This window comes from Taeniopygia guttata, chromosome 17 (assembly GCF_048771995.1).
Source record: "Taeniopygia guttata chromosome 17, bTaeGut7.mat, whole genome shotgun sequence".
Lineage (NCBI taxonomy): Eukaryota > Metazoa > Chordata > Aves > Passeriformes > Estrildidae > Taeniopygia > Taeniopygia guttata.
The window spans coordinates 7,980,726-8,002,351 of NC_133042.1; the positions used below are offsets into that span (position 1 = coordinate 7,980,726).

The window sequence follows — 21,626 nt, forward strand, 5'->3', positions numbered from 1 at the left end:
CTCATCAAAACCAGCCTCTCAGCAGAGAGCTGGGACTCAAGATTGTTTTTCCTGTTTATTTTGTTGGCCACTCTGGAAGTCCTTTGGGTCATCCCATCCTCCCAGGCACCACCAAAACTGCAGATTTGGGTCTCTGGAACTGAGCATGAAAATGAAACAACTTCAGGCTGCAACCTAACGGGGAATGATGTACCTCATTTATTTAATTAAGCACCATGTATTAAACCACTGCTGCCTGGCCAGCCTGGCCTCTCTGCTGAGCAAACACGGGGAGTTTTTAGGAGGTTGGGGAGATTTTAGGGGACCCCAGCCCATCTCTCCACAGCAGGAGCATCAGTCCCTGCAGCCTCCCTGCTCCACCAACACCCCAACAGCTGCAAGGAAAAACAGATTAGCGCACAGAAAAGGATTTAAAAAATAACACACAAGTGCCTGGATCTTAAAGCATTTCTTCTGCAGAGATGTGATTTCACCTCTGGCCTTTGAAACACTGCTCACCTCAGGCAAAACTCTGTTTCTCGCTGCACACCTGCACACCTCACTTAATTCAGCGGGAGACAGAGTATTACTGGGTGTTTCAAGTCTAGCACAAGTGTCTTGTCCCCTGGCATTTCACCTGATTAATAACAAAATGAGCTCTCTAGTGAGGCAGACAGCCGGTTAGCCAGTCCAGCCAGCCAGGCAAAATGTGCATTTATCATCAGAAACAGCCTCTGAAGTTCCTCGGCACATCCCTAGCCCGTGTCTGAGCACATCACAGCCGGGTGACAAAGATGGATTCCTACATTATTCCTCTGGAATTTGGCCTAGAGACACTGAACTGCTCCCCCAGAGCCACAGGGGTGTTTGTCCCCTCTGTGGTTGGGCTCAGCCCCTTCCTCCCCATCACCTCAGGGCAGCAGAAGGCGCCTTTAACCACCCTGGGAAGAAGCCAAATTCCCAAACCCAGGAATTACCAAAAGGGCACCAAACACATCAAATATAAAGGCTGACTCCAGAGTGGTTTGGGACCCATCCTGGCTGAGGCATCAGCTGAGCCTCACCAGAGCATCCACTGCCACACCAGGTGATGCTCTGCAGCTCCTGTGGGCTCAGCTCTGTGCTGGTCCCCTCTTATGACCCGATTTTCAGAGACCAAACCCATCCCAGTCAGTCCCCTCACACACCCCCTTAAAGCTGTGCAAGCAGCCAGGTGGGATAAGCAGAAAGCAATTTTATTAAAGACAGCAGGGCTGCAAACTCTCCCCTGCAAGCAGCAAAACTCCTGCCTCGGCAGGGACAGCAGGAGCCTGCTCTCCAAACCATTCCAGATCCTCCCTGCAACACAGCTCCCACAGAACCAGAGTTTAGGCTGCAAAAACCCTCTAAAATCGAGTCCAACCCATAACCCAGCACTGCCAAATCTGCCACTAAACCACGTCCCCAAGTGCCACATCTTTAAACCCATCCTGAACTCCTCACAGGGCAGCTACCGCACCAAAATTAGCTTTGTAGGATTACAGTATTCCCTTAAAAAAAAACCTCCAAAACACAGCGTGCCCTTCTCAGCACGTTCTAGGACAGCTCCAGCCCTCCACATCCACAGCTCCTGCAGGGCAGTTTGAATTTGGAAACACCAGCCTGAGCGGAAAACAGTTTGATCAGTTCATAGCCTGGGAAGCCAAGAGGAAATCTCCCAGCATTGTTCCACCCTGGGAAGAGCATCAGGACGTGTTGTTATTTACTCGGGGCTGTTTCAGCACAGGGCTGGGGATTCCCATCCCAGGATCAAGGACATCCTCACAGCAAAGTGTTCCCTTTGCTCCCCAAAGAGGGGCTCCAAATTTGGGAGCTCCAGGCTGTCCTGAGCCACAGCAGCCACACGTGGTTGTGTCCTGCTGGGTGAAGGGGACAAACAGCTGGAAAAAAAAACCAAACATTGTCCTGGAAGGAAATTCCAGCAGAAAAAAGGGGAGAGGGATTCACTCTCACAGCACAGGAACACAGCTCGTGTGGGCACTGGAGGTTATTCATCCTTGAAGGTTTCAGCCAAGTTAAGGATAGAAAGTTTCCCTTCAGATTTCCCCGCTAGAACCTGCTGTTCAAAAATAAAAGCCGGCACTCGAAAATGAGCTTGTCAACACAGGGGCTGCCGGCACAAACCCCCAAACCCCCATTTCGTTCGTTCTAATCGATTTCACTTCCCGATTCCCATGCAAATACCTACAGCTCAGCTTGCAAAAACACCAGCGGAACACTCAGACACAAAACAACCTGAGCTGATTTTACTTTTTTTTCTTTTTTTTTCTTTTTTCCCCGTTTGTTTAATCCTCCTTCCACCAAACCAACCAGGAACTGGCAACACTTCCAAGGATGGAGCCCTTTTAAAGGACCCAAATGGGAGAGCCTCGATGAGAGCGGGGCAGGGGTGAAATTGGGGTACCTGCCCTGAGCCCCCCATCATCTCCCACTGCGGGGATGCAGCACCAGGGCTCGGTCACTTCACTGGCCCCGCTCCCTGCCCGACCGGGCTTGGTGTGTTTTCATAAATTTATTCATTTATTTTGCTTCGAGTCTTCCCAGCCAAAGTTTCGTCCCGCTCCTCCCGCACATCCCAGACGAAGCAGCGCCTCCGTGAAAACCCCCGATATAATCCCATCTCCTCCTCCTCTTAGCCCTGTTATTTGCTTTTGTTTCGCCATCACTGTAAATACGAGGGGGATGTTTTGGTGCTCTCTCTCCTCTCTCCGGAGCTTTTCCCGTCCTGCCTGGGGGGATAAAGCCTGGGAGGGGCTGCCGGGTATCCGGGGGGTGAAGCATCCATCCCATCCCCGCATCCCATCCCAAGTTGGGGAGAGCAGCAGCCGCATCCAGAGGGATCCAGGTGCTCCAGGGGGGTTCCCCGGGCAGCCACCCCTCCGTGCAGCGCTCCTTACCTGGGACATCTGCGGCCTGAAGTTGATGTCCTTGAGGTCGATGGAGCCGGGGGAGAGGTTGTGCAGCAGCTGGCACAGCAGCACCCCGTCCCGCAGCGCCTGCGCCAGGTCGAAGACCACGGCCGAGGGCCAGACCACCCGGTGGTTCGGGGGCAAAACTTTGCAGTCGATCAGCCAGCGGCCGCACTGCCGCCACTCCTCCATGGCCGCGCTCTGCTGGCTCGCCCCCGGCCTTCCTCCTCCTCCTCGTCCTCCTCCTCCTGCTGCTGCTCCTGTGGGCGCTCAGGGGCCGCGGGCGGCCGCCCCAGGGGCCGCTGTGCTCGGCGGCTCCGCGCTACCGCCCCGCTCCATCGCCGCCCGCCGGCCCCCAGAGCATCGCTCCGCGCCGGGGCTGCGAGCGGCAGCGGCAGGAGGAGGAGGAGGAGGAGGAAGAGGAGGAGGAAGGAGGGCGGCGCGGAGTTTTCCGGCGGAGGAGGGCTGCCCCTACCCCCGCTGCGGCCCCAGCGCCCGGGCCGGGGTTAGGCGTGCTGCATCTCCGGGAACAAAGCGGCGGAGGGACGGGCGGGCACGGCGGGGTCAGCGCAACTCCGGGAGAACTTGCGCGGCCCGGGCGGGCAGCGGCCGCGGGGACGAGCGGAGCTCTGCCCGCCCCGGGCGGCGGAGCGGCCCCGGCCCGCCCCCGGCCCGCCCCGCCGCCCCTTTGTCTGCGGGAGCCTCTGGCCACGCTTCGCCTCACAGCCTGCTTTATTCCCCATTATATTTTTTTCATTTCCCCCCCCGTTCTTCTTTATTTCTCCTGGGTTTTTTTTATGTTTTTGGGGTTTTTTTGGGGGGTGTTTTGTTTTGGTTTTTTGGGGTTTTTTTGTTGGTTTTTTTTCCCCTTCTTTTAGGTTTTGGTTTTGGGGGTTTTTTTTGTTTGGGTTTTTTTGGGTTTTTTTTTTGTTTGTTTTTTGTTTTGTTTTGTTTTTTGGGTTTTTTGGGGTTTTTTTTAGTTGGGGATTTTTTTCCTTCTTTTAGGTTTTTTGGGGGTTTTTTTTTGTTTGTTTGGGGTTTTTTTGTTTGTTTTTTTGTGGGTTTTTTTTTGAGTTTTTTTTTTTTCTTTTTTTTTGTTTTGTTTTGGTTTGGTTTTTTGTTTTTTTTTTTTCCCCTTCCTCTCCCCTCCCTTGTATCCCTCCCTCCCTCCTGCCGCTCCTCTCCCTATTCCGGGAAAGCCGCCCAGAGCCCCGCTTCTCTTCGCAGAGCCCCATTTATTGGGGTATCCCCTCCCCAGGGCTCCCCCGGGCCGCACACGCACACACAGACCCCGCTCTGTCCCACCCCTCTGTCCCACCCCTCATCCCCTGTTTGGGCTGCAAATACTGCAGGGGAGGTGTCGAACCCAAACAAGCCATCGCGTTCCTTGGCTTTCAAACGGGAGGGCGACTCCTATAATTAATTACCAGCGTATTTATTAAAAACCTCGACTCTCGGGCATTAACTCCTTGGCAGCAAACTCTTGAAAAAATCTCTAATTTTCACCGGTGGCTTCCTTCCAAATCAGCGCGGCTTAGAACAGCCTCTTTTCAAATCTGTTCTGAGTTTTCTTCCGAGGTTTTCTCCCCGGAGTTTGCCGATGAATTTCCAGCCCGGCGTTCCAGATAGCCAAAAGCGGAAGCCGGGACTGGGACGAAGGGAAGCTATTAACCTGGATGTCAAACAAATGCAACACTAATCTCTTCCAAATGGAGCCAGGCGGAGATAAAGGAGAAAGAACAACTCTACAGCCATGATCCTTCCTTTTCAATCTAGGAAAGAGGATCTCTCCGATGAAAACAATTGTTTAATATTCCAAGGAAAGTTTTGGGGGTTTTTTTGAGCTGTCCAGAGCTCAACCCTGGGCCAGGGCAGGGTGTGAGCAGCGCCAGCCAAGAGGGAGCAGCATCCATCCACCCGCTCCGGTCTCCCCATCAGAGCTGCGCCCTGCCCTGGGAGTACCCAGATCTCAGCCCACACTCCCCATAACCCCAGGAGGTGCTTTCTCAGAGTGATTTTCCTGCTCTTTTAGCTCCTCACCAAGCGTTTCTGCCCTCCAACAGCACCCATGGGCAGGGATCACGAGGCTACTGAAGGCAGTGGAGTCGTGCCAGGGATAATTTTGGTTTTAGAGCCAGCCTGCCGTGTGAGGTCAGGTCTGTAGGTAGATGACAACAGAGGAGTTTATTGTATGTGCATAATTAAAGCTGCGAGCACAGCCTCGCTTTTTTACTGAGTAATAAAAAGCGTTCTTGGCCCCTGGACACTTGGGAGCGATCCCTGCAGCTGCAGGGCCAGGCTCTGCGTGGGAGGTGTTGGAGCAAGCACGCTCCTCCCTACCTCTGCAGCAACCCAAATGCTGATGGCAGAGGCATTTCTGAGAGCAGGAAAAACAAAAACAACCAAAACCTGCGCAGCCAGGCTCAGGAGGAGCTTGAATCCAGCACAGGCTGGTGAGCTGTGAGCTGCAGATTGTACAAAGTGTCCTGCAGGAGGATGGGGAGGGGATGGAGAGGGGCCAGGTGCTGTTTTCAAGGTGCATCTAAAGTTAAAAGGGAGATTGGATGAATTCAAGAGGTTGGATTTTGTGCTGGGGCTGGTGGTCCCCTCTCCTGACTCTTGGTATTGCTGGGAATGACAGCCAGGGAATGACAGACAGCCAGGGAAGGACAGGGAATGACAGACAGCCAGGGAAGGACAGGGAATGACAGCCAGGCAGGGCAGGAGCTGACACCACACTCTGCTGAGGACCCAGCGTGGAGCTTCTCTCCACTCAGACTTTGCTCCACGTGCTTTTTTTTGTCCGAAGGAAGGAAGGAAGGAAGGAAGGAAGGAAGGAAGGAAGGAAGGAAGGAAGGAAGGAAGGAAGGAAGGAAGGAAGGAAATAAAATGCACTAACATGTATGAGGATACTGTCAGCGTTCAGAAACACACAGAATCACAGGATATGATCATGTGCAGGTGCTTTTATTGAGAGCTCTGGGAGTCGGGGTACAAACCCAAATCTGACTCTGACATGGCTTTTGAGCTGAACGTATTTTATATTCTATTGTTATATAACTTACACATTAATTATTAAACTTGTATTGTTCTATTGTATACATTGACATGAGTTTCTCGTGATTTTTCTTAGGTCCCTGACCACAGTTTCTCATGATTATTCTTTCTGATTAAACAGTAATTACATTTAATTACTAAACAATCATCACATCTAACAATTATATCATTTATCATGTACTAGTTACATAGTGCAGTTCTAGCAAGTACAAGTTCTTCATGTGCTAAAGATATTTATTTTTTCAGGGCCTACTAAGCTTATTTTCCTGTTCACCCTAAATCCCCATGATTTTAAAACCCTTTTACTATCAATACCATACCTTACAAATCAACCCCAAAATACCCGGGACGTGCCCACATTTCCAAGAAAAGTGCATTTCCTGCAATGTTTATTGTTCTCCACGTGCAGAGAAGCAGCCCCGGTGCAGCCCCTCTGAAAACATCCCTTAAACACCGCCGGGAAATCCTCATTTCGCAGTGTCTGTGGATTGCCATTGCCACCTTCTGGAGGAGCCCAGGCGTGCAGGGAGCGGTGTGGGTGCCAGGGATGTGTGTCCAGTGGAGCAGGGTGCCCAGGGCAGGAGCCAGCCCGGCTGCTGGCACGGCAGCTGGCACACAGCCTGCGTGCCACTTGCAGCATTGCCCTCCCATTTTGTGATCTCCTTTCACCGACTATTTTAGGAAAGCTTTGCAAACCCCACTGTTTGATTAAAGGGGGGAAACCACAGGGCCACCAAAGCGTTCAGCTGCTGCCTGCAGACAATAATCCTCTGCCTGGCTCATCACACGCCTGATCTACCTGCCCAGACAAGGTGTGCCCTGCCACAGCCACTGCAATTATCTGCAATTAATTCTGCTGCTAACAGCGCTGCCAGCAGAGCTTTTCCTACAGGAACCACCTCCCAGAGCACGGAAAGGAGCAGGAAAATGAACCTGGCACAGCTCCGTGCCACGCACAAGGGGTGAACTGGATTCTCCTCCTGTACTCAGCCACTCTTTGTTTGGCCTGGGTGCAACTCCTCTGCTGAAGGTTCTGACCTCAGGCACCAAGAAGGTGGAGCTGGCACTTCCCTGGGCTTTTCTCTGTGGAAAAAACTCATTTTGGGATGCCCCAGCTGGGCTGAACACCAGTTAACAGCTCCCAGCGCCATCAGCGTGCTGCTGGGGATAGTAAAAGGGTTTTTAAATCATGGGGATTTAGGGTTAAAAGGAAAATTAAGCTTAGTAGGCCCTGGAAAGATAAATAAATACCCGAAGTACATGAAGACTTTGTACTTTGCTAGAACTGCACCTGTGTAGCCAGTACATGATAACTGATATAATTGTTAGATGTGATGATTGTTTAGTAATTAAATATAATTACTGTTTAATCATAAGAATAATCATGAGAAACTGTGGTCAGGGGCCTAAGAAAGATCACGAGAAACTCATGTCAATGTATACAATAGAACAATATAAGTTTAATAATTAATATGTAAGTTGTATAATGATAGAATATAAAATATGTTCAGCTGGAAAGCCACGTGGGAGTCAGATTTGGGTTTGTACCCCTGATTCCCAGAGTTATCAATAAAAGCACCTGCATGGAATCATATCCCGTGATTCTGTGTGTCCCCGAGCGCTGACACTGGGACACTCTCACTAATTAAAATCCTCCCCAGGGCTCCATCCCAACAGGTTTCCCATCCAAATCAGCCAGAGCTGGGGTGTTCACAGCCCTGGGGCTGGGCAGGAGGCAAAAGAGCCCAGGGCAGCCCCTCCTGCAGCCATGGCACAGCCTGAGGCAGCTCAGGGATGGCAGAGCAGAGGTTTCCTGTGAGGAAGGTGCAGAGGAACAAAGAACTGACCGAGTAGCACCTGGATTCCAGCTCATCCATCCCCCTGCTGCTGCTCCGTGGTGCATTTGGGAAGGGTCCTGACTCAAGGGACTCACAGCAATGGGTTGAGGGGAAGTTGGTGGCAGATCCCAATCCTACTCAGCAGTGCACCCACCCCCCTTACCTACTTCTGCTCGTTTGGTGGCAACACAGCCAGGAATTTTACAGACAGCACCAAGAAATCTTGTCCACTGAAGGATTTCCCACTTTTTTTCTGCAGCTTCCACGAGCGCTGGCTTCTCTGCACTAGCAGGAAGCAGATTAAACAGCAGAGTCAGGATGTTTCTGATAATAAACATTTTAATAGTGTGGTCAATCCTTTTTTTTTTTTTTTTTTTTTTCCTCTTTGCTTCCCTCTTCTTTGTGTTTGGCCCAAATCTCCTGGGAACAGGGGATTGCAGGATGCCTTCCCTCTGAGGGAAGCAAACCACAGCCCCTTGTTTGTGTCCGTGAAGGCACAGGAACAACCAGGAGTAGCTCTGGAGTAAATGCCCCGGCTCCTTCGCAGGAGATTAGATGGCGCTGCCTTCACAGGAGATAAGAAGATTGAGAGCTTAAATTTAGCATCAGCAGGAAAAGAATAAACCCTGCAGCTCTCTTCAAAACATATTTCGTGCTGTGCTGGCCGGGGGCAGGCGGGACAGCACTTGGGAGGATTCCCCCAGTTCAGCCCCAGTGCTCCCAGTACGGGCTCAGCACACGCTGGACTGGGTGTCCCATTACAACACTGCACATCCAGCGCTGGGTGACACCCCTGGGACTCTCACACCCACTGGGGGTGTGTGTGCCATCCCTGGAGTCACAAATCTACCTTGGGGTACCCCACTGCCATCCCCAGACCAACAAATCTGCCTTGGGGTACCCCATATGCCATCCCCGGAGCCATAAATCCACCTCGGGGTACCCCACAACCATCCCCAGAGCCACAAATCCACCTTGGGGTACCCCACTGCCATCCCTGCACCCACTCGGGGTACCCCAATGCCATCCCCGGACCCACTCGGGTACCCCACTGCCATTCCCGGACCCACAAATCTACCTTGGGGTACCCCACTGCCATTCCCGGACCCACTCACCCTACTCGGGTACCCCACTGCCATTCCTGGACCCACTCGGGGTACCCCACTGCCATCCCCGCACCCCATTCGGGTACCCCACTGCCATTCCCGGACCCACTCGGGTACCCCACTGTCATCCCCGCACCCCACTTGGGTACCCCACTGCCATCCTCCGACCCACACACCCCACTCAGGTACCCCACTGCCATCCCCGCACCCCACTCGGGGTACCCCACTGCCATCCCCGGACTCACAAATCCACCTTGGGGTACCCCACTGCCCTCCCCGGACCCACTCGGGGTACCCCACTGTCATCCCTGCACCCACTCGGGGCACCCCACTGCCCTCCCCGGACCCACCCACCCGCAGTGGGGAGCCCAGTACCACACTCCCCATGCCCGTACCCACTCGGGACACCCCGTTCCTCCCCCGGCCCCACCGCAGCCGTGTCCCCGCTCTCCCCGCCCCGCTCCGGCCGTGGCTCCTCCCGAGCGCATCACGGCGGGCGGAGCCTCCGCGGCCGAGCCGGGCCGAGCCGGGCCGGGCCGGGCCGGGCAGCGCAGCACGGTGGGGCCGGGGGGCGGTGTGGGACCCTCGGGGGGCGGCGTGGGACCCCCAGCCCCGGGCGGGCAGTGCGAGAGAACCGGGGGGTGCCGCTGGAAGGGTCTGGGGGCGATCGGGTGGGGGGGCACGGAGAGGGGGGCTGGAGGCTGGCAGGGCGGGGACCCCCGGTGGCAGCAGTGGGGTGACCCTGCTGTGTCCCGCAGGTGCCGTCCGGAGGTGCCGGGCCCCCCCAAACACCCAGCCCAGCTCGGGTACCACAGGCGGGGCCGAGCAGCATCTTCTCCTGCATCCCTGGGCACGTCAGGCGCCCGTCCATCCTCGGGGACAGGCCCTGCTCGGGCCCGGCCACCGCTGACCTCTGCGCTCCGACCTCCGACGCCTTCGGGATCTCTTCTCCAGGGAATTCAGCTCATCCAGGCCCGCTCGGCCCGTCCTACCTATGGAGATGCTCCGTGGACCGTCAGCAAACAGCACGCGTGGGCCCCTCCCGGCGTGGAGCACCGCTGGATGAGCTCTCAGAGAAGTCCTGGCGTGGTTTCTAAGCAAGGCCGGGCTGCCTGCTGCGATTTTAGCGCCCTGCTCCCTCTCCTGAGCCGTGCCAGCCGCTGGTGGATCCCTTGGGATGTTCTCCCTTGAGCTCCAAGCAGCAGCCACCGACGTGGACAGAGCCCGCGGGGATTATTGCGGAGCTGCTGGGAAGGAGCTCCCCTTGGTGGGGCTCTCGTGGGGCAGATGAGCGAGCCGGTGATGAACGGGAGGGTGCCCCTGCCGGAGAAGGCTTTGTCCGAGGGCTACGCCCGCCTCAGGTACCGGGACACCTCCCTGCTCATCTGGCAGCAGCAGCAGCAGAAACTGGAGTCGGCTCCCCCCAACACCTACCTGAGCCGCAGCAGGAGCATGTGGTACTCGCAGTACGGCAACGAGGCCATCCTGGTGCGGGACAAAAACAAGCTGGATGTCTCCAGGGACACGGGGCAGTCCAAGTTTTGTGCTATTATGTAATTCCCCGTAGGAATCCACACGTGGAGAGGAAGCGGAGCTGGGGGAGGTGGGTGTGCACCACCCTCTCACAGCCCCGCAGGAAGGCTGAAGTTGGATTGATTCTGTTTGATTTTGCTGTTTATAGACTCCCATTCTGCATGTCAGCCAGTGTGTGCAGCAAACCCAGTCTGGCTGGGGAGCTCTCGAGCCTGCTGCTGCCCAGCATCTTGGCAGGGGCCGTGCTGGACCGTGTGTTGCTTCTAAGAGGCTCTTGTGCCCTGAGAAACACCCGCTGGCACCTGGGCACCGTCCCCAGCCACCCTTCCTGGCCAGTCCTGCTGCATTTCCAGAGCTCTGGGAATGCTGGTGGGACAGAGCGAGCACAGATCTGTTCCCATCAAGGCTGTGGTTTTAAGAAGTTGATCGCCAAAACCATCTGGCCATTACTTGTTCTGTTTGCCCTGTCTGTCTTTAATTCCTGCCCTGAAGTGGTCTCTTCCAGCCAGGGAATGGAGTGGTTTGTTGTGGGAACAGGGAGAGAATGTGTTGAGAATTTAATCCGAGCCTTCAAAACACCTGGTAGGGGAAGGTGTGCTGGAGTTTCATGCAAAGCCAAGGCCCTCTCTGATCCCACGGTGTGGGATCATGGAAATAACAGGAGCTTTGGAGTCAGGGGAGCTGACTCCTTTCGGGAACAGATCCCCTGTGAACCACCCAAAAGGGAGGGACAGGCCCAGGAAAGCAACAGCAAGAGCCCCCTGTAAATCCACACACGTGCTGAAGCTCCTGCACAGCACAGAGCCACTCCTGAGATGGGCTGCAGAAGGACAGAGGCCACTGGAGTTTGCTTTGCATTCAAGTTTTAACGCATGCAGTAGCTTGGAAGGGTTTAACTTCTAGTTCAGGTTGGATTGTAGGTTTGGTGCATGTACTTTAAAAGTTGTGTCTGGGATTGTTACACTTAACCGGAGGATTTTAGGAGGGAGAAGCATTGCCCTGCTTGGGCACAGAGGCTGCTGCTTTCAGGTTGAAGTTTCTGCTGAATCCTGACTTTTCATGCTGAGAAACTCAGCCCAGCAAGCACCTGAATCTTTGTTAGAAACAAAACTACTACTTCCAGGGGTGGGAATTATGTACCCAGGGTTCAGCATGAAAGTTCTTCTTCAGGGTTCTGCCCTTGCTGTCCTGCCTAGGCCATGTGTGCACGGCAGCAGTGCCTGGGCACAGGCTTAGCTCCAGGCAAATCAGCATTTGATGTCAGCTTCAGGATGGATTATTTACCTGCCTATTATTAGGCACAGTCATTACTTCTGTTCTATTTATCTAACACCTCCTTTGCATTTTTTCGAGCACTTTATTTTATTTATTTTTTTTTAAATACAGTGAAGAGTCTCTTCCACCTCTCCCGTGTGGGTGAAATGCTACAACAAACACACACTCAACCTTGCTGAACTCAATGTACTGAGCAGAACACACCTGTTCTAGAGTGAAATCATAGAGGTTTGGTGTACTCAGCCCTGCAAACAATAGGCAGCTTGTTGTTTTTTTAAAAGCACTATTCCTGCATGTGTTGGTGTTTGATACCTTGTGTGTGTGCTCATCGATTTAAAGCTGCTGGACCTCGCTGCTTTGCTCTGCACACAAATAACCCTCTTGGTTTTGTCAGGACTGGCTCTGGAGGAGAAACAACTCGGTGAATAAATGGTTTTGAACCCAGTGCAAGCGTTCAGTGAGATTCACAAACCCAGCGAGGCTCGGCGAGGTGCCGGGGGAGCAGTGCCAGGGATGTGTGACCCACCTGGGCTCCAGCTCCTGCCTGAGTGAACAGGAGATTATTCACTCAAACAGGCAGCAGGCTGGGCCCAGAGCTCCCCTGGGAACTGCAGGTGGATTCACCTGGAGAAGCGGGAGAGAAGTGGGGGGGGGGGTTCCAGACCAGCTCTGGGGAGCACGTGAACTCTGGGAGTTTAAGGAACAGCACATCCCCCAAACCAGCTGTTCGTTTTCTTTTCTTATAGAAAAAGAAATCCAACACTTATTTTCTTTTTAATTTCAGCAAGGAAGATGCTTATTTTGGGTATAATCAGTCTCTTTTTGTTAACGTGGCTGGTAAACCAAAATTCAGTTATTTTGCAGCGCGTTAATTGGACTATACAAGACTAAACCCGTAAGAATGTGCATAAATTCTTCCAGGATGGAGGCTGGATGTGACAGTGCAGGAAGAAGAGGATGAGTTGTCCTTCCATCTCTGTGAATGTGACTGTAGTTTTCCATTTCTGTGTGTCACTGGTCACAGCAGGGTTGTGGAGTGGCTGCTGTGGCTGTTCTGTGAGCCAGCTGTGTGGTTGTGATGCACTTGTTTCAAACACTGTTGTAGCCTCTTTGATAAAGTGCATTAAAATGATTTGAATGCAGCTTTGTGAGTGGCTGTTTTTCCCCTGCATCTCCGTGGCTCTGGCACAGGTGACAGCTTTTGGCATTCCCCTTTTGGGAGGGAATTCCCTCAGTTACTGGTGGGGCTCCCAGAGCACAGCACTGGACTGGGAGCTGCAGGGGAGGCTCCTCCAGCTCCCCAAGGCCAGCAGCACTTCCAGGACAAGGAAAGCTCTGGTTGTCACACTGAATGAGGGAATTATTATGGAAAACACATCAGAGATTGTCACACCCAGCCTGTGAGCGATGCCCACCTTGTCCCCAGCCCTTCTGTGGGCACCTCCAGGGATGGGCACTCCAAACCTCCCTGCCAAGGCCCGAGCACCCTTTCCTCACAGGAATTGCTCCTGCTGTCCAACCTGAACCTCCCCTGATGCAGCTTGAGGCTGTTCCCTTCTGTCCTGGGAGAGACCAAACTCCACAAGCTCGCTTTAGGCAGCTGCAGAGGAAGGTCTTCCCTGAGCCCCCTTTTCCTCCAGGCTGAGCCCTCTCAGGACACTCTCCAGAGCCTTCCCCAGCTCTGTTCCCTTCTCCAGACTCATTCCAGCCCTTCCATGTCCCTCTGGCAGACCCAGCCCCAGGATTCAAGGCACAAACAGTGAGAGTTGAACCTCAGTCATGTCCTCAACCTCCTCCCAGCCTGAAGAAACAGCTCTGCTCGCTGCCCCTAGAAATAACTCACCTGCAAATGCTACAGAAACTCCTCACCCGCCTCACAGGAGATTGTTTAGGGGGCAATCAGCCCACGGGAGTGTCACTGGTACAAGAGAAGAGTTTTTTTGCTGAGGCCTTGGAGAGGCAGCGAGCAGGAACAGAGTTAGAGAAAGATTAACCCTGGCTCTGGCAGCCTGGCTCACACAAAAAGCAAGCAGCAAAACCAACCCCAATCCTCCCTGGTGACCAAAATAGATCCTGGCCCTCACCCAGCAATGCCAGGACTCTGCTGGCACTGGCACAGCTGCTCCAGGCCCCCCTTTTCAAGCTGAGCCTCCCGGGTCACCCTGAGCTCACAAAGTCCCTCTGCTTCCTGCAGGTCCAGCAGCAAACCTGGGTGAAACCTCACCTCTTTTCAGCCCAACTTACCTCAGTCAGGAGCAATTCTCACTGAATTTAACACCCTGCAGAGTTGTAGGATGCTGGGAAGAGCTCAAGCCCTTCCTTGGCTGCCCTGGGACATGAGAGCAGCTGTTTCCCTCACCAAAAAAGGGGATTTAAAGCAGTTTTATTCCAGGCTCTCAGCTGTGGTTCAGACACCCCAGAGCTGCCCCCACTCGAAGGGCAGTCGGCCCTTTCAGTGTGACATTCCCCAAAACAACTTCCAAATTATTCCAGGCCTCGTGGCACCAGGATTCAGTCTCCTGGTGTTTGGCTCCTGGCACTGCTCAGTCCACGTTACAGTGCCACACCTGGAAAAGATGAGGAGAGGGGAAAATATGGGATCAAACTGCACACACCAAACAATTTTTCTTTTTATTATGAAAACAAAACGAATGCCCCAGCATCAGGGTCCGTGATTACCAGTAACATCAAAGATTACTTTCTAACTCTTTTTTTTTTTTTAATTCTGTTTTGTTTGAGGCCAGCAATTTGCAATAAACAAGCTAAACTACTTACATTGACTCATTTCTTTTCAATAACTGACATTTACAGGAATATACTAGAAATGGCACTAAAAAGTTTTAAGAAAAAGAGTTACGGTAAATTTGCATGCACATCATACAGAAAAGTAATAACAATTTCTTCTTCTTTTTTTTTTTAAATATTAAAAAAACCCCAAAAATAACAAAACAAAAAATACAACAACAAATCTTTCTGGATTGGTTATGCCAGTATCAGGGCTGTGTTCTAAGTGGCCTGTGTCAAATCCTAGCTGGTGGTTTAATTTATTTTTTTAAAAATGACATTTTAAAAAGATATGCAAATACCATTTTCTTTACAAAATGCAGCTCAAGCAAGATAATGCTGCTGTGTAAGGAATCCTAAATTTCTCTTTACTGATGCAGAGCCTGCCCACCAGTTAACCATAGTGGTAACTGCTCAGGGTTAAGAAGAGACTGAGAATTTAAAATCCAGTACTAAAACATTGTGGTTTGTCTTTGTCATGTCCCGATCCCTTCCCCTCAGCTCCAACCCCAGCTTTAAAAAAACATCATTCCTCTCAAAACAAGGAAAAAAACTCAAAATTAAAACTGCTCTAAGAGTCCCCAAAGCAGAGAAAGAACTAGATTAGATAATTGCAGTCTGCTTCTACCACACAGAGAAGAGGGAAGAGAGCTCAGGGGGAGCTCAGCTGTGGATTCCCCAAAACCAGAAATGATGTTTGCGTGTGTTTGGGGGTCACCACCCTCCCAGCAGCGACACAGCCCTGAAACATCACTCCCTGGGGGTGGGCAAGGTTCAAACCACATCAGTACAAAAATTGAAATGATTTTGTTGTGTAGATGACACATTTGGCGTGCAGAGAGCTGAGAGATTCCTTCGGTCGCTGGGATGGGGATCTCCCTCTGGTCCCACGAGACAGGCTGAGTTTACAATCAGAGAAAAGGTTCACAAAGTTTTTTAAAAGGTGCAGTAATGCTGGTTGATTGAGAAAGGTCTGGTCAGATATTTTGTCAAAACAGGAATTCATCCGAAAAAAGCAGTTTTCAATAAAACTCTGTGTGTATGCATACATATGAAATCATACTGATTTCAGTGAAGTTTCCCCTGGAAAACAAAGTTAAACTTTGTTCATTCAAGAAAAATTCTACCATAAAAACTTTAATTTTTTTTCCTTTTTTTTTTTTTTTTTGTTTTTTATTCTTAAGTTTAAAAATGTTCTTCAAACGTTGTGTGTTTGTTCGTTTCCAAGTTATTTTGCGACATCTGGACTGACGTGTCATGCAGTAAAATTCAGTTAAATAAATGCTCTGTTGCTTCAGTTCCCAACTCATTTAGGACTGCTGCTACTTACTCCGGACTGGAAACATCTTTTCTTTCCTGGAGAAACTCAGGATGTACAAGAGGCACCCCCATGGACATGGTGGGGATAAAGAGCACAACAAATAAGCTGGGAAATGGAAAAGTGTAAGGACAGCATTTGGAAGTGAGGAATCACCAAATTCTTCCCTCAGTCATGCCAAAATGGATTTCTCCTTGCTCCATTCCGTTGGGAACGCCTCATTTTCCACGCAAAGTTTCCCAAGAAGTGGAAGCCCAAGTTGCAGCTGGTGGATCGAAGATGTGCAGCAGATTCTTCCCATCCCGTGGTGGCCTTGGCAGGTTGTTTTCCTGGAAAATCCCCGGGCTGGGATGGTTTTCCAGCTCCAACAGGGATCCTCCTCGGGTCACGCCTTTTCCCATCACCTCACACGTGCTCCTCAACCCTCTGGCTCCAGCTTTCCCAATTAATCCTGGTGAGGCAGCTCCTGGAGGGATGTCTGTGTGTTCCAGGGGCTGTTCCTGATGTCAGAGGATGGTGCCAGAGATGAAATTCCCATTTTATTTTTTGTGGCAGTGAAGCTGTCGCCTCCGTTTTGTCCTCCCCACAGAAGCCACCACCACAGCTCAGGGTCAAGCACGCAGGAAAAGGTCCCAGGAAGGGAAAACTGGGAGTTTGTTTATCCAAAAGCCATGGCAGTGAATTGGTTGCAATTATTCCTTAAAATATTCCTTGGTTTTGATCATTCAAGTCGCAGGCAACAGGAGAAAACACAGGTGAAACCCAACCCCGTTAAAAAGAAACCCAAGCTCTTAATTAGGTGAATATTACATTTCCTCATAGTAAATTCTGAAAATATATTACCAGGGATCTGTCTGGGGGAAGGTTTAAAAAAATCAAAACTTAATTCTATTGTTAATGGAGAAGAAAAATAATGAATTTCAGTAAAAATAAAAAAAAAAAAAAGTTTTTTTCAGTTGCTGTGGGAAAGAATCTCTGGTCAGCAGCACATTTTTGAGAGGCCCAAGTGTCCAGCGAATGACCCTTGGCTGATGGGCAGTGGTGACTGGCACTGAGCAGGGCTGCAGCTGGAAGTGCAGAACTTTCTGTTCAACTTTCTGTATATTTTTTTTTTCTTTACAATAAAACTTCAGCCCCTCAGCTTACAAATTTGATATAATTATAGAATTGGTGTTTTCCTAAAATTGGATTAGAAAAGGATAAAACCCCCCCATTGTTCTACCAAAACAAAAAATGAGGGGAGGAAAAAAGACCACTGAGAAAATAAAATTGTATTGAAGTGTATGTCTTCAAAATCTGTACAAAACAGGAAAAAAGGGGGCTGGGGTGAAAAGAGGAGAGAAAAAAAATCTAAAAAACAACACACCAAACATGACAGAGCAGCAGACACACAAGAGACTGGACTGTAGCACCTGTAGGTAGAAAGTCCAAGGTATATAAATAAAGTTGTGGGTTTTTATTTGCTTTGTTGTTGGTTTGTTTGTTTGTTTTAAATCTGGTTCAAAACCTCATTAGAAGTCTTCCTGTCTGCTGGCCTGCAAAACCCCAGCTTTGCTTTTGTTAAGTTTAATTACATTTTAAACAACCAATGGTGTTTAATAAATAAAGTCATGGTATATACATGAAATTAGGGAACCTGAAACCAGGGTGTATTGCAGCAGCGCAGGTCAAATAGGCTGGACTGAAAAAAACAGCAAGCTTTAAAAAAATTAGCTTTTTTTTCCTTCTCCCTCCCCTCTTTCTTCTTTTCATTGAGGTAAAACATTTCAGTGCCTGGAACTTGAAACCCTGCCTGACACAGGAGGAGCATCCCCTCTCTAGGAGAACGATGAGGAGAGGGAAGAAAACCAAAGCAAACTCAGAAGCAAAAAGCCCAAACCCACACAAAATCCCTCTCCACTTCCCCTGCCAGCTCAGCCTCAGCTGGAGCTCAAGTGCTGCTTTATTTTAAGCCCAGCCTGAGGTGTTGGTCATGGAGAAAATGCCCAAAATGAGCCCAGTAATGAGCACATGACTTCTCCTGGTCACTGCAGGAATCACTCCCAGCTCCAGCTGACAGCTGCCAGCCAAAAAAAACTCCTGTCAATTCCATGAAAACTTTCATAGAGAGCATCCCATTTCCTGGAAATTATCTGTTTAATGGTAAAAATAGCATTCCCAAGAAACTTGAGCGTGTCATTTATCCCTTCTTCCCAATGAATCCCCAGGAAAAGTGAAGCTTTTGAGTGGAAAACCAAGAAATGCAACCATTTCTATTGTTCGTGTGCTTAAAAGTTAAATTCATGCTTCAAGACCTTCCTGAACAGGTGCCTATGCCTCTACCAAGATTAAAAAAAAAAGCATGTTAGCAATCCACAGTACATGAGAATTTTTTTTGAATTTTTTTTGTTGTTTTTATGTAAAAAGATGATAGCATCTGACATTTTCATCACGCTGTAAACTTGGAGATTAAGAATACTAGTGCTAATAACAAATACACCAACTAGTTCAAAAGCTAACATCTTTCAGATACAGTACCATTTTACAGAGATTTCTTTAAAAAAAGATGGTTTTTACCTTGTGTGAGCCAGGCAGGCTTATTAAAAGAGAATATTCTGGGGAGAGGGAAGGGCTGGGAGGGAAATGTACTACAAACCTTGCAGAATTGTCTATTTATCTCCTGCTAAGAGCTCGAAGTTCTTCCATTTCCGACCAATTTTCTCCGGATAAATGCAAATTTTAGAGACTTTATGCAAAGGGAACTATTTGTCATAAAGTCTAGTCACGCACACACACACTCAAAGATCTTTGACCTATTAAAAGTGAGCCCACTCCCCCCACCCCAAAAAAAAAAAAATTAAAAAAAAAAAAAGGAAATTTGTAACACTGAGTTAAAAAATAAAATAAAAAGTCAGAGAAAAGAGAGAGGGGATGAAAGCTGCCCAGGTGAGAGCAGGGGTGAGGAGGAGGGGAGGGGACACTGCAGAGCAGGGGTGTCCGTTTGGGGGTTGTGTCCCAGTGTCCGAGCTCATTCCGAGTCGCTGCTGTCCGAGCTGGAGCCGCTGGAGCTGCTGCTCCCCGACTCGGAGGAGGAGCTGCTGCTGAGCCGGGAAGGGCCTCCGGAGGGAGCCGAGCCGGATTTCTCTGCGGGAACAAGGAGGGATGTGGTTACTCAACACAGCCCTGGTGCCCAGCCTGGCCCAGCGCTCCCTGAGTGATGCTGCTATCCCCCAGCTGCTCTGCTCAGGTTGGATAATCAATTTTGCACCTTTAAGGTTGGTTCTTGACGCTGTTGAGCCAGGGAAGGGTGAAATGACTCGCACCGTTTCACAAGGCAAAATGAGCATTTATTCAAAAGCACTTCTCTCTTTTATAGAGAACATCCTGAATTGTAAATGCAGCAAACCCAGTGGGAAGAAATGACAATGTCTGACTCAATTCAGAAAGCTGAATTATTTCTTTATTACAACTATGCTAAAATACATTAATATACTATATAAAAGGAGGATACTAAAACTACATACTACTTTCTCTGACTCTAACACAACTGGTGACCCTCTCAGAGAGTCCAGCCCCAGTTGGGTTGGATTGGATTGGATTGGATTGGATTGGATTGGATTGGATTGGATTGGATTGGCCACCAGGCTCAAACAATCCTCACCAGAATCCAACCCAGCAATCACCCCAGGTAAACAATTCTCCAAACACATTCCATATAGGAAAAACAAGGAGCAGAAATAGAAACTGTTTTCTCTTTAATTTCTCTCTGTGCACCTCTATGAAAAATCCTGAGAGGGAGAGAAATCTGCTTGCCACAGTCCTGAACATTAATTCCATTGGTCTTAAAGTAAAAATATTTCACCTGATTGGTGCACTGGACCACACTGGTCAGTGTGGTAGAACATATCTATAAATAATATGAACAAAAACCAAGCTAATAGATCGTTTACATTCCTCTCGGACTTCTTCCCAGGTTTAGCCTGGCAGAAATCTTTCCCTTTTTCTCTCTGACTGAACTGAGAATATCCACAGTTCTGAGGGTGAAGGAGGAGAGGAAAGCAGCATGGAGTTTGTTGGAGTTCAGAAACTGCACTCACTCCTCCACATTCCTGCTCCTGGACTCTGCTGTCTGCAGACAGACAGACAGCAAGACAGAGCTTTTAAAAAGCTTAGTTTTTAGTTAGTTTTTAGCTAGCTGAGGCAGAGGAGTTCCCTGAACTGGAGTTTTTTCTTTTTCTTTAGACCTGTTTAAACCTACTGTAAACTGAACATCCAAAAGAGCAGCTACAGCTCACAGCCTGGTAGCCCACCAAGCCAAGCCTGAGCTGCAGCATTTCCAACACCAAAAAGTCTGATAAGATACTCAGTAAGTAAAATTACAGCCCACAAAAGAGACTTTCTGAATTTATCATCACTTTTAAAGCAGCAAAAAGTTTTATTAATTAATAATATTAGCTCTTTTTACTAGTAAATGCTTTGCCTATTAAACAAACAGGTTTTTTCAACTTTTCTCTAAAGAAATATTTTCCTGAACCAGTTACAAAATAATCTGCTTAAATTTACTTTCTAGAAGAGCCCCTTCAAAAGTTTTCTCCCAAATCTGCCCTAGACCATGACATGGAAGTTTGGGATGCACAGAGGAGCTCTGCTGTGGGGCAGTGTCACCTCTGAGCACAGGAAACCCCCCTGGTGAAAGCTTTGTTTGCACTGGGGGAACCTTTTGGAGCATCTTGAGCTATGTGGGGGTTTGGGATTTTTTTAGAAATGTGTTAGAAGCTCTGTGGTGTGGGCTGCACACCAGGTTAACACAGGGAAGGTCCTCCTCCCTCTGAAGGAGGAATTGCCTCCCAGACAGCTCCTATTTACCACCCAGCAGTTTCCACCTGGCCAGGGACCAAAGCAGCCCCACACAGCAGCTCAGTGGGAACTCCCTGAGGGTTCCTGTCACAGAGACAAACCCAAGGCCGAGGTTTTGACCCCGTCCAAAGTCTGTTCATTTTTAGGGGGCTGTTTTCCCATAAACACAAAGCCATTACCTTTCTTTGCAGGCTTCTTGTTGTTGTTTAGCTGCCCACTGACGTCCTGTAACCGTTTTTCTAGTTCTTTCTTCTTTTCCTGAGCTAACTCTTCTTTTGACTTTGCTGCTTGCTTTTTGCCACTGGCAGCTGTGGGGGAGGAACACAGAGTTTCTGAAAGTGCAGGGATGCAGGGGGAAAGAGTGGACATCACTATTTTACAGGGCATGTACATCTGTGTGCACACTCTGCAGTGACACTGCCAACATCCAGTGCTCACACAGCAACTACACATCCCAGAGAGAAGACAACACCTGAAGTTGCCTTGCTCATCAAATCACCACCATCCTGTAACATGCAATTTTTTTTAACAGAGATCTTCTGGAAAGTATTTTAGAAGATAGAAATATCCATGTAATAACCTAGTCATTACAGGTTACTTACCAGCCAGTTATATGGTCAATAATTACAGATTTGTAATTACAGAATTGTTACATGGGTTTTCTGCCCTGTAAAATAAAGTGTCCCATTAAAGGTTGTCAGGAGTAAAGCATCTGCCATTAAAACTTCCGATCCCCTCACACAAGAATCTACTGGTGTTTATGTTGCTCTAAATAGAAAACAAAACAAACAAAAACAAATTAAAACCAACTGAGGCAAAGGCTGGCAGACAACAGGAATGTAACTTCAACAGGATGGAAAGGGTGAGAAGGAGCAGCAACACTCACACTGCCAAGGAAAGGAAATATTCCTCCAAAGGAGGAGTAATTGAACACAGGTGTTGGCCAGGATTG

The 21,626-nt window shown here is 49.6% G+C and overlaps 3 protein-coding genes across 11 annotated transcripts in view; 1 reads left to right on the forward strand and 2 right to left on the reverse strand.

The window, feature by feature from the left end:
* Positions 1-3,565, reverse strand: part of VAV2 (vav guanine nucleotide exchange factor 2) — a 116,203-nt gene extending 112,638 nt beyond the window's left edge. For 2 of the 7 annotated variants that reach the window (XM_030286364.4, XM_012578327.5), the window contains exon 1: positions 2,916-3,563. In XM_030286364.4, the coding sequence (XP_030142224.3) occupies positions 2,916-3,119 (204 nt within the window). In that variant the 5' untranslated portion in view covers positions 3,120-3,563. Of the gene's footprint in view, positions 1-2,915 lie in introns of all 7 variants that reach the window. The other 5 variants (XM_012578328.5, XM_012578329.5, XM_012578325.5 and 2 more) reach the window with 4 other exon arrangements.
* Positions 3,566-9,359: 5,794 nt separating this feature from the next.
* Positions 9,360-12,878, forward strand: BRD3OS (BRD3 opposite strand). The gene is made up of 2 exons (XM_030286801.4): positions 9,360-9,486; positions 9,687-12,878. Exon 2 carries the CDS (start codon positions 10,216-10,218, stop codon positions 10,483-10,485), a length of 270 nt encoding a protein of 89 aa, XP_030142661.1. The 5' UTR covers positions 9,360-9,486; positions 9,687-10,215; the 3' UTR covers positions 10,486-12,878.
* Positions 12,879-14,342: 1,464 nt separating this feature from the next.
* BRD3 (bromodomain containing 3) overlaps positions 14,343-21,626 on the reverse strand; it is a 45,291-nt gene continuing 38,007 nt past the window's right edge. For all 3 annotated transcript variants that reach the window (XM_030286798.4, XM_072936685.1, XM_030286797.4), the window contains 2 exons: positions 20,854-20,982; positions 14,343-18,961 (listed from right to left, as the gene is read on the reverse strand). In XM_030286798.4, coding sequence (XP_030142658.2) covers positions 18,846-18,961; positions 20,854-20,982 — 245 coding nt within the window. In that variant the 3' untranslated portion in view covers positions 14,343-18,845. The remainder of the gene's footprint in view (positions 18,962-20,853; positions 20,983-21,626) is intronic.